Below are 12,719 nucleotides of genomic sequence, written 5' to 3'. Positions count from 1 at the left end.
AATGTTCCTAGAAGTAGTATGAGTCACAATTTTCACAAATATTCAAAACAAGTAAGGAAGAGCCAAGTTCGGGTGTAACCGAACATTTTATACTCTCGCAATTTATTTATTTAACTTTATTTATATTATATAATTCGTCATATTCGTCATATATATTGTATAAAGTCCATTGAAAGTTGGAAACCCTAATAATAGGGTAGAATCACCGAGGTCCTCATGTTCGATATATGGGGCCTTGAAAACCTATGCTCCGATTTCGGCGATTTTTAAAATGGGGCTGCCACACTATAAACACAGTATTTGTGCAAAGTTCTGTACCGATATCTTCACTAGTGCTTACTTTAAATATTGTAATGTAAACGATTCAGATCGTCTTCAAAGTTCTGGTATATAGGAAGTAGGTGTGGTTGTGAAGCGATTTGATCAAGATATCTTAATTTTTACTCAAGTTACAGCTTGCACAGACGGACGGACGGACGGACAGACATCTGGATTTGAACTTTAGTAGTCACCCTGATCACTTTGGTATATATAACCCTATATCTAACTCGTTTAGTTTTGGGTGTTACAAACAACCGTTATGTGAACAAAACTATAATACTCTCTAGCAACTTTGTTGCGAGAGTATAAAAATTGACCTTAAGCAAACAAATACATAATTTCTGAAACAGAATACTTTGTGATAGTGGTACTTATCACAAGACGTACGCACTCTCTCTCACATCTCTTCTTATTTTACTCTCCCTCGCATATCTCTTTTTGTCTCCTTGTCCCTCTGAAATATTTTGTACTATCTGACAATACAATATATTTGCATCAACGATAGCTAGAATTTATATGTGTGATATGAGGCTGAAACCAAAGATGGTACTACATGGGTAAAATAGATATCCCGGCATGCATAAATGTGAAATTAATGTGGAGAGATTGAGCAAGATTTGATACTGAGAAAATGAGTGAGCAGTATATCAAAAAGAGACAGTAACTCAGAAATATATTTACTAATTTCGTTAACTGTCAAATGAACCTTATAGCCTTTTTACACAGGAGATAATTGTTCAATAAACGGGCCTTTGCTCTATTAAAACGCTTATTACGATCGATTTACCATACAAAATAAAAATCAATATTAATTTTGAATTTAATTTTAATCGACTTGAAAATGAAATGCAACTCTGCGACGAAGACCATATTTGTAATTATATATACTCTCTTTGTCCACAAATGGCTAAATTTTTTGTTAAAATAACATTAATACAACTCGACGGTAGATGTCGCTGCTAAATATAGCAATCAGCTGATGAAACCTACCAACTTCTTATGAAAAGTAAAAACAGAAATGTAAAACATCTGATCAGTTATCGAGCAGCCAGCTGTGTGAAGCGCAAAAACTGATTTCTCAATAAAATTTTTGATTAATCAATTAATTTGATTGTGTAAAAAAGCTATTAGATTATTTCAGATTCGGTATTCATAACTTCATATACCGTATATCATTATATAATCAGATATCAAAACCTACAAGCGGGTTCTTAAGTTCACACCAGCTTCTTCAAAGCTCTTTTAAAACTGATTGAAAAAATTTGTTTTTGTAAATATGGCATCTGAATTATTTTCTCTCTCTTTTAGTTAAATAAAATCTTTAATTTCACTTACCTTCATAAACAGTTAAAGTAGCATCAGCCGATACAGCATCACCAACACCATTTTCAGCTACACATTCGTATGGTGCATCATCTCGACCGGCACGCACAGGTTCAATGCGTAGTATGGATATGCCGCCAGGTTGTTCCAGAACGGTATAACGGGATTGGGTGCCTGAAAATAAAATATTGAAATTAAGAGTTTGAAATTGTAATGAAAAAATAAAAAAAAATTAATCCTTGTTTCAAACAAAGCTGTAATCTAAATTATTATATAAAAACTATATAAAAAAATTACAAATTATATGCTGGCAAATCAAAATCGATATTATTTTGGAAAGAAAGTGACTGTCTCAAATAGTTTTTTTTTACTACTCAAAGAAGTTGTGTTTTAATTTTCAAAATTTCGAATAGAAATAAAATACTTTAATTACGTTATGCTTAACTATAGTTATATATTCTAGTTAGGCATATAAGTTGCTAATTTAAACTATTTTAGATTAATGAATATTTTTCTACTCACCAGATAATTTCTTAGAACTTTTGCGCCAAACTATCGATGGTGGTGGATCGCCACGAGCCGCGCAGTAGAAGCTAGCCACACCGCCTACGCGTACACCCTGATTTTGAGGCTTCTTGATGATCTCCGGTGGATCTGCGGAATATAAGAAGGTGAGATATAATTAGTAATAGTCAAAATCCAAAAATTCAGCAGAAGATCGATGATAGAACCGACGACAAAGTCTATAACAAGAAATATAGCAACCTATTGAGTGGAATATAAATCGAAACTACCAACTGATGCTAAAAATGCCGTCAATATCTCCTAGCTGATGCATTGAAACAGAAGAAAAAATAGTGGAAATGAAAAAATGTCGCAAATTCCATTTCGAATGTCACAAAAACTAACCAGCACCAACATTGGTACAACTTTAAGCTGCAAAAAAGTGCAAAATTTCGCTTGCACAAATACGCAACAACAGCGAGTCCCGCAATGCTGGAAAAGAGCACGTAATAAGCTTTACCGCTAAGTCTCTAAACAAATCAAAGCATTGTTGATATGCGTGTATGCATATTTGTGTTTGCTAGTGCAGGTGATGTGCGCAGACAAATAGTCATATGGCTGTGTATGTACATAAATGAAAGAGTAAAACAAAAAAATACAAAAATAAATTTAAAAAATGATTTTTTTTTTTGAATAACGGAGAATATGAATATAAATGTTTGTGTGGGTTTTATTCAAAGACACATGCACTGGAGCCTTACATTTATATTTTATCATAAAATATATAAGTTTCATATCGTCCTTTATTTATGTATTTCATAGTATGAGAAATTAAAAATTGAAATTTTACATTATGCAAATTATTATTTAATTATTTAAATATTTTAATTTATTTTATTATATTTTACTTTATTTTATTTTATTTTATTTTATTTTATTTTATTTTATTTTATTTTATTTTATTTTATTTTATTTTATTTTATTTTATTTTATTTTATTTTAATTTATTTTATTTTATTTTATTTTATTTAACTTTATTTTGTTTTACTTTACTTTACTTTACTTTACTTTACTTTACTTTATTTTATTTTATTTTATTTTATTTTATTTTATTTTATTTTATTTTATTTTATTTTATTTTATTTTATTTTATTTTATTTTATTTTATTTTATTTTATTTTATTTTATTTTTTTTTTTTAATTTAATTTAATTTAATTTAATTTAATTTAATTTAATTTTATTTTATTTTATTTTATTTTATTTTATTTTATTTTATTTTATTTTATATAAATTATTTTATTTTATTTTATTTTATTTTATTTTATTTTATTTTATTTTATTTTATTTTTATTTAATTTATTTTATTTTATTTTATTATTTTTTATTTTTTATTTTATTTTATTTTATTTTATTTTATTTTATTTTATTTTATTTTATTTTATTTTATTTTATTTTATTTTATTTTATTTTATTTTATTTTATTTTATTTTATTTTATTTTATTTTATTTTATTTTATTTTATTTTATTTTATTTTATTTTATTTTATTTTATTTTATTTTATTTTATTTTATTTTATTTTATTTTATTTTATTTTAATTTATTTTATTTTATTTTATTATTTTTTATTTTATTTTATTTTATTTTATTTTATTTTATTTTATTTTATTTTATTTTATTTTCTTTTATTTTATTTTATTTTATTTTATTTTATTTTATTTTATTTTATTTTATTTTATTGTATTGTATTTTATTTTATTTTATTTTATTTTATTCTATTTTATTTTATCGATCGATTAAGCTCGGAATTTGAATTTGTCCATACACATCTATGAAATCATATGTACGAGTAACCACCTTTTATATCTCTTTTGAACTCGCATTTTTCGAATTCATATTTTTTATTTCAATTTTTCCATATTTTCCTTTGTTTCCATATCAATGCAAAAGTGTTGTTGTGCCATTTATCCTACGCATCCTGTTGTAAAATTCCGGTTGCGCTGACATATGCTGACTTCTACAGACACAAGCGCAATTATTTATTTATTATTATTGTTTTTTGTTTATTTTTGTTTTTTGTTTTCTCACCATTTCATTAAAATTATATGTAATATTTAATGGAGTTTTGCTGTATTATTGTAAGCGAGTGTCATTGTTTTTGTTGCATTTTCATTTAGTTTATGCACACGAAATGTAAAATAAATTTTTCATGAATAAATATTTATAGTGGTGAGTGAGAGTGAGACATACTTTTTGTATTTACATTGATGAGTTGGTCTGTGGGGGAGGCATGGACATAAATGGTTGTGTATTTAAGGTGTTGAAATAAAGCTGTATTGGTAATGTGTAGCAGGTAAGTGAATTAAAAGCGTTAAATTATTAATAAATAAATTATTGTATAAAAAAATTAGTTAATTTAAATTATCTATTCTTCAATGTAAGAGTAAGACTTTAAATATAATTTTTGGAACATCTCTGCTGAAAATAAATATCAACCCCAAAACTATGCAAAATTTTTTATTACAAAAATTAAAGCATACCTTTGTGCGCCCTCAATTACAATATATAGTTCAGTAAACATCACTAAACACTAACTAGATAATCTCAAAACCCAACGCTATATTTTCAACTCGAACAACAATCAAAATCCTTTAAACATTATGCAATTAATTTCAATTTAAATTCCACCTTCACAAAAGCCAATCCACCAACAATCGCAACTTACGTGTTAGATATTGTATATATGGAAAATCCGAAAAATTTGCATCTGCAACACACAGGAACATTATAATTTCATTTGTTTTGAATTTGACTTTTGTTGTGTTTTGTTTTGTTATGGTTTTAAGTTAATTTAAATAATATTATTTTTAATTTGTAAACTAATTTATTATATATACGAGAATAAGTGTAGAATATTGTTTTTAATTTGATTTCGTTTGTTATTGCACTGCACTTAAACACAATGTAAGTAGATAAATTTGCATTTGCAGCGTTTTGTTCTTTTGTTTTGATTTGCATCGTATTAAATTGGTAAATTAGTTTTATTCATATTTTAATTAGCATTCTGTCTGCTGCGTTTAATGTTTACCTTTGCTTATTGTATATTCATAATATAAAGCATATGCTTTTGTTTTTTAGTATTCAATTTATGACACATATTGTAGTTGGCATAATTTAGAGAGCTTATTAAAAAGTTATCATATAATACATAATTAGTTTGCCTGCACTTTTATGGTAAATTTAGAATTTTTCAATTTAATAGTCTACTTTTAGGCATATGTGAAAAATAAATTTCATAGTTCCACATTTCTCTACTATTTTGTATGAGCTTTTTTTTGGGCAAGATTTTTGATACTTAACTCAAATTTAAAGCTTTGGTTGTTCTATTGGTTAAATATGATATGTTTTCAAAAAATTATGCTACTTAGTTAACTTAGCACGTAAACATAATCAATATTACATATAAATCTCTTGATAATGTTAGGTGTGGTTTAAAATAGAATTTAACGTAAATATTGATGATTTGTAGAACGATTTACAAAACTTAATGTCAAATATAAAGAAAATGTCACTTAAGTTAACTTATAAAAGATCGACTTACATATAATACTTAATTATGTCACAATGTATTACGTTTTGCGAGGTGTGCTGCACTTAGCTATATTTTATATTTCAGTCTGATTGATAATAGATTAGGTTATGTTAAGCGGTAGATCTCCACATACTGCAGAGAATATCACTTGGACAGATTCGACTGTCTGTGTGATACCGGATACTCCCGATGGATCTCTAAGACCCCTACGATACGACAAAGCGCTTGGACTCTAATGTCGATTCCAATCACTTCACTTAGTTTGCCGAAGAAGTGCCTACCGAGGTGCTTTAACCTAAGTTTGGCGAATGCTGGACATTGTAGGAGGAAGTGCTTGGACGATTCCTCTTCGCCTTCTTCCAAAAAGCTTAGACAACCAGAGTCTGACTTGATTCCAAGCCTCACCGCGTGTGTCAATGATTGCCGAGAGATGAACCTTACTAAGCGACAGCAGTTTGAAGGACCGCTTTCGATCCACTGTAGGCAAGAAAGACCTCGCTACTGCATAGGTACTGGTTGTTCTCCAACGTTTGGCGAACTCACTCGAAGTCAGTGAATCCAGTGCTCTAGCACAGGTGGACCATGGACTACCCACTCGATTCCACTCGTTTCCACTCCGGCGCCAATGTTGCTAGGGTACCCTCCCATGCAAGCTGATCCGTTTTGCAGTTTCCAGCGATTGCGCGGTTGGCGGATACCCACATAAGTCGGATTACAAAGTAGTTCGAAGCTATTGATAACGATGTTAGACGCTCCCTTACTATCTTAGAGCGTACTTTCATCGAATTCAAGGACAGTATTGACGCTCTGCTCCGCACTTCGAATCAGTATGTCTACTGCTACCTTAATGTCTGCCACCTCTGCATGGAAGACGCTGCAATGGTCCGACAGCCGAAACTGGAGTTATTTGAGAGTTTTCCTACAGAAGACTGCCCCCCTCCTACCTTTCCCAAATGATAACAGCCTCGATTTTTATTAAAGCTACTCCAAAAAGTAGGCTGTTCAAAACCGTTCTCTAATACATTGGCGATGTAAATTTTTGTGTCAATAAAACTATGAATTTATATGAGCCTCACTTATTAAATATTCAATAAATTTTCAATAATTCATTTGTAATCCGAATAATTTTTGTTTTCCGAATAATTAACACATTTTGAGATACCATATATTATTTTCTGTGTTTTACACTAATTTTTTTCTACTTTATATTGAATACCTAATTAATATTTTCGCCATTTTCTATTTCCCATTTTTTTAATTATTACCATTTTCTAACCATAAAATCATGAAAATTTTCTCTACGAATGGAAGCCAAAGGAAAATGAAATTCATGAGCGTTAATGAGTTAAGCAATTTTTTCAGTCATAAAAACTTTGTATTACATAATTATGACTGTTAACAGCAGCAACAGGCCTCAATAGTGTTTTATAGGAGCATTTAAATTCTCTCAAGCTGTGATGAAAAAATGAAAATGAGAAAAAAAAAAATACTTCGAAAAAAAGTTTCTGCTTTAATATTGCTCAGATCTATTTAGTAGTATGTCAATATTCTAGATCTTAATTTTTTTTTAATTTTCTAAAACCAAAAATAAATATAAATAAGTGACAACACGTCCAAAAAATTATTTGAATTTGCAGCAGCGATGCTTAGACACCTAGATGAATATATTTACGCACTGATTAATTCAATTATTTTGTAAATTTTATCAAATTAAAATTTTTAAATTGTTGGCAGTGCTTATCAAAACATTTTCAATTGCTAATTTTCTTAAAAATTGTTCATTTTTTTGATCTGAATTTTCTATCATTTAGCGCTTTTTGTGAACCTCAGCAAATCTTGTACAGTGTAAATATGCATGTAAATTTAAGTCTGTTTTCCTTTAAAGGCTCTCCACTGCACGTCCTACAAATTGGCTTAAACAAGAAACAGCAGAAAATGCAGGTCATGCAGAGCACACAGCGCACCTTTAATGTGTCCCACAACACATTCACTCCAAAAAATTTCCATATCACACACACTCGAACTCAAACATATAGAGACATGGGTACACAGTGTCACCAAATATCACCAACATTTACGCAATCAAGCGCTGTATTGATTGTAATCGAACGGCGTTTACAGCAAATACGGTTTACTGTGCGCCATCTCACGCCACGGCTTTATTTTACGCGAAAATCGCGAATGTTGATTTTCTTTTTTTTTCGATTTTTATTTTTTCAATTTCTTCCTTCCTTTGCGTTAAACGCCGCACAACTTTGCCATCATCTTGTATTTGTATTTGGCTGTTATGTAGATTTTTCGTGATTTTCGTCGCATTTCATTTGCTTTATTTGCCAATGTCTGTGCAATTTTAAATGCTTTGGCGCCGACAATGTCGAAAATCGGCACGCTGTTGTGCGTGCAAAGGGAAAAGGAGAGGGCGAAAAATATAAAATAAAATAAAACGGAATAAAAAACTTCGATTTCGTATAATTTAAATTGAAACTGGAAACAGTTACGTGAATTTTCTTTTTTGTTTTGTTTTTTACTTTTCACAGAAATTTGTTGGATTTTCCAACTGTCTGAGAGTTTTTGGTACAAAAAAGTTATCCTATAGCAGCTACTCAGCTATAGACATACATATCTATCTGGATTTTCATCACTTTGTGGGTGCAAAAAAAAAGAAACAAAAAATAAAATAAAACAAAAAGTCCCGAAAAGTATTACAACCTAAATAGGCTTTGTTTCTCTTCATTTCAAATATTTGAAATAAATTTACGTTCTTCCCTTTGTGTCAACTGAAATGTGATTTCTTTATTGACGCTTCAATCAGCAGCAGCTCGCGCTTTTCGCATTCAACACATACAACAATATGCAGCAACATTTACACGCTCATTTCATATCGATTTCTTATTTTCTACTTTATATAAAGTCTGCTTTTAGGCGCTGTCAAATGATTATTGTGAAAGGCGACGCTTAAGTGGATATCTAAGGTTTAACGCCAGCAAAAAAATAAATCGTTAATGCTGTGGGTTATTACGTCGTTTAATGATGTCGGCACCAAATACACGCAACACTCAATCGTTGTTGTTGTTGTTGCTTTGAAAAATAGATATAAAATATAGTGTCAGTGTCAACAGCGCGCATGAAATGTTAATAGATATTGAACAGCAGTCGTTGTGTGGGCTAATATGCCTATTGACATTGCACTGTAAATGAATAATCAAAATGGGATTTATTGTGACAGCGGCAGTGGGTTGATAACGGTAATAAGTAAATTTTATTTTTTTTTAGGTTCGGAGACAGTTTTAATGCGTTTTATAAGAAAAAGTATTTAATGTAGCACAAAAGTGCTGCATACATTCAGGCGCAGTACACGGATTTATAATTATGCTTATAGAGGTAGAGATAGAAATATGTATTCAAGGCAGATTATTAAAAAGTTAAGCATATATCCAAAAGTAATTAGAAGTGTATTTAGAGATGAAAAAAGTATTTAAAATTGTATTTCAGTATTTATTTTGAAAATATTAACGGTATTTGTATTTATACTCGTATTGATAGTCACTTTAGTACTGGTTCTGGTAAGGTATTAGTAATGGTACTGGTACTTATTGTTACTGTTATTGGGATTCGGGATTACTTCTATTTGATGTTGTAAGAAAATTTGGTATTGGTATGGATACCACTATTAGTATTGTCGCTAGTATTGATAATGGTAATAGTCTTGGTGTGAATACCACTATTAGTATTGGCTCTAGTATTGATAATTGTAATGGTATTTGGCATTAACATTGATATTTATATTGCTTTGTTAAAAGTATTTGTATCAAAATCGGTTATGTACTGATATTTGTATTTGTAGTAATGATACTAGTATTGATATTCAAAATTACTCCTCTTTGATATTGGTAAGAAATTTTGATATTGATAAAGATACCACTATTAGTATTGGCCCTGGTATTGATAACGGTCATGGTCATGGTATTGATAATTAAAATGGTATTTGGCATTAACATTGCTATTAATATCGCTTCATTAATAGTATTTGTATTGAAATCGGTTTGGTATTAATATCTGTATTGGAGATTTAATTCAATTTATGTTTAATTTATTACTGGTACTGCTAAAAGTACTGTGCATTACTATAAAAGTATTGGTATTTATGATGAAACGAATTCAAATAGTTTCGATATTGAAAATCGTATTTGTACTTACATTGGTACTCGCATTATCGATATGAGCAAAGTATTGATATTAATACTGGTATTTGATATCATTACAATTGCTATTAATATTGATTATTTGTACTGTAATTAATATTGGTATTGGTATTGTTATTGGTACTGGTATTGGTATTGATATTTGGTTCTGCATTACTAATGATAATATTAATGTTGTTTACATTAAAAGTAATTATATTTGAACAGGTAATTGTATTAGTAATGGCATTGGTACTGCAGTGAGTGTTGGAGTATTGTTACTGGAGTAAGTTGACAATACAATACAATTCATGGTGCCGCTATTGATTATGAAAATAATATGAAGTACTTTGGTATTAGTAATTGTATTGGTATTGCTAGCAGTATTTATATTTGACATTACCAATACTATTGGTATAAATATTTGAATTTATGTAACTATTGGTATTGATACTGACGTTATTATTTATTACTGTTAATATGAGGTAGTTATAAGGGTAATTAAGAATATTATAAGGGTAGTAATAATATTTTGTTAATATTTTGAACTAACTTTTGGATTTATTTCGCACTATATATGTTCAAGATTGTCTACGCTCAGTTTTAATACCAAAAAAATATATATTTTTAATACACAAAAGTCTAAGTACCTTTCGTTAAAGAAATCATAAAACTGTCTTGAACCATAAGCAAATGCTAACACTTCCTTTCAAATATTCGCGCAATATTTAGTCAGTTTGTAAAAACCACAAAGTTAAGCTGGTTGTACACATATTCTCCTGTAATCCACATAAAGTTGAAGCAAAAAATAAAAATAAAAATGTAAAAGCGCATAAACCACGGTTAAATCATGCAAAATTGAAAATGAAATGCTGGAAGATGTTGGATAAATATGATTTACATATATATGTAAATGCTTTGCAGGTGCCTCCACAAAGGCTATATAAAGCATGTTAGGGAAAAATTAAAGAAAATATATTAGCATACATATATCTATAAAGCATATCGCTGCTTATAAATTTATGCATATGGAGCTAGAGACAGCGTTGTAAAAAATGTAAAAAGCAAAAAAAAAAATAATAAAAACCACTATTTTTTGGTGAAATTGAATATTTGGCAAGCGCTTTCGCATTCGCGTTCGCTGTCGCTGACTGCTTGCGGTTTCGCAATCAATTCCATGCCTTTACTATGTGCTCTCACTAGCAAAAGTACATACACACTTGTAAGCGCATATATTTCATTCACTTTTCAATTTCGAATGCGCCAAAGTCGGTCGCCATGGCAGGCAGACAGCGAGCATGGCTGCTGCATACAATTGCCATATGCTGAACACTTGGACGAACTCGAAAATGCTCGGTTGCAGGTACGCGCGCTAGGTCACATTTGCATTACAACTAAAAGTATGCTACAGAAATTAAAAAAAAGAAAATGTTTGCGAAAAATATGGCAACACCAGCACACACACATACAAAAATATGCGTCCCGCATTTATGATTTATTTTACATTTTTCGAGAGATAATTTTATGACCTGTAAAGGCAATGGCTCGTTGCTGCCGGCTGAAATGCTCCTAAATGTATGCAACAGTGGCGGGAACGCAGGTGTTGCTATACCTGCACGCAAATAACGGTAGATACATATGCAGTTGTTGCTTCTGATTGGCATTAGCAATGCTTCATGTGATTTTTGCAGCTTCTACTCCACATGCTGCTTGTACTCTGCCTTTTTTGTTGTTTTTTTTTCGTTTGTGGGTCGCTGAAAATTTATGCGACCACAAATAAATGTGTGCCCTGGCGATAAGTGTGTGCGTGTGGCTGTAAGCGCGCTGCATTTGCATATGCATGCCGGCGTTGTGCAAGCAATAATAAATTCTCTTGCAATGTCAAGAAATCGATATGCCGTTACTGCTGCTGCTGCCAACTGGCTGCCAGTTGCTGTTGCTGCAGTTTGGCACTTGTGGGAAATATGAAATTCTGTAATGGCAGCTGGTAAAGTGTGTCAGCTTACAGCTCTTTAACGCCATTGCCAATGCAATGCAAAGGTGGCATAGGCTTTTAGGCAACTTCTGTATACAAGTGCGATGCAATTGCGGTTGGCAAGATGACGAAAACGAATTTGCACTTTTGAATTACAAAAAAAAAAAATCGTTTACACATTTTTAATAGCACGAACAGCATTTGCAAATTGGAAGCTGTGCTTTCTGTATTTCCATGTTGCAATTTACATTACGTTCGGCAGGAAATTCGAGTACATTTGTGCATTTGTTTATGAAAATAATTTCGAATTATGGAGTTACAGCATTTATGTAACAAAAATACTAAAATTATTGAGTTATCTATGCACTGTAGAACTATTTTATTGAAAAATTTGCAGAAACGCCCATAAATATGCAATTTTTACATAAGTTAAGTTGCATACACACTAACTTTGAAGTCGTAACTGTTGCAACTGTCTTTGCTTCAATTTATGAATGTTCAATAAGAGATATATAATTATAATAATTATTAATAAGCAATTCAAGCACCTAAAGGTATGCAATGATATTCACAGTTCAGCTTGAGAAAACTTATTTGAAGACGAAATCTTTCAATGATTATATATGCATATGTGGAGTGGTATCTCAGACATTAACAGGGATAATATTTCCGGAAAAGAAAAAAATATAGCTCTTGCTTATTTGAAAGCCTAAAAGTATGCTTTGAAGTTATGTAGGGAATATAAAATCAATACAATTAGTGAGTTTAGACATACAGATGAAGTTTAGATAGTAGATGAAGAGTCTATTTCCAGCGCACAAATG

At 30.2% G+C, this 12,719-nt stretch overlaps 1 protein-coding gene across 7 annotated transcripts in view; it reads right to left on the bottom strand.

The window, feature by feature from the left end:
* Lar_1 (tyrosine-protein phosphatase Lar) overlaps positions 1 to 12,719 on the bottom strand; it is a 643,385-nt gene that overhangs the window by 262,335 nt on the left and 368,331 nt on the right. For all 7 annotated transcript variants that reach the window (XM_011178395.3, XM_011178396.3, XM_011178397.3 and 4 more), the window contains 2 exons: positions 2,167 to 2,298; positions 1,657 to 1,818 (listed from right to left, as the gene is read on the bottom strand). In XM_011178395.3, the coding sequence (XP_011176697.1) occupies positions 1,657 to 1,818; positions 2,167 to 2,298 (294 nt within the window). The remainder of the gene's footprint in view (positions 1 to 1,656; positions 1,819 to 2,166; positions 2,299 to 12,719) is intronic.

Source organism: Zeugodacus cucurbitae, chromosome 3 (genome assembly GCF_028554725.1).
Source record: "Zeugodacus cucurbitae isolate PBARC_wt_2022May chromosome 3, idZeuCucr1.2, whole genome shotgun sequence".
NCBI classification, from domain to species: domain Eukaryota; kingdom Metazoa; phylum Arthropoda; class Insecta; order Diptera; family Tephritidae; genus Zeugodacus; species Zeugodacus cucurbitae.
The sequence above is the reverse complement of the archived record's forward strand: the minus strand, read 5'-3'. Positions and strand labels throughout refer to the sequence as shown.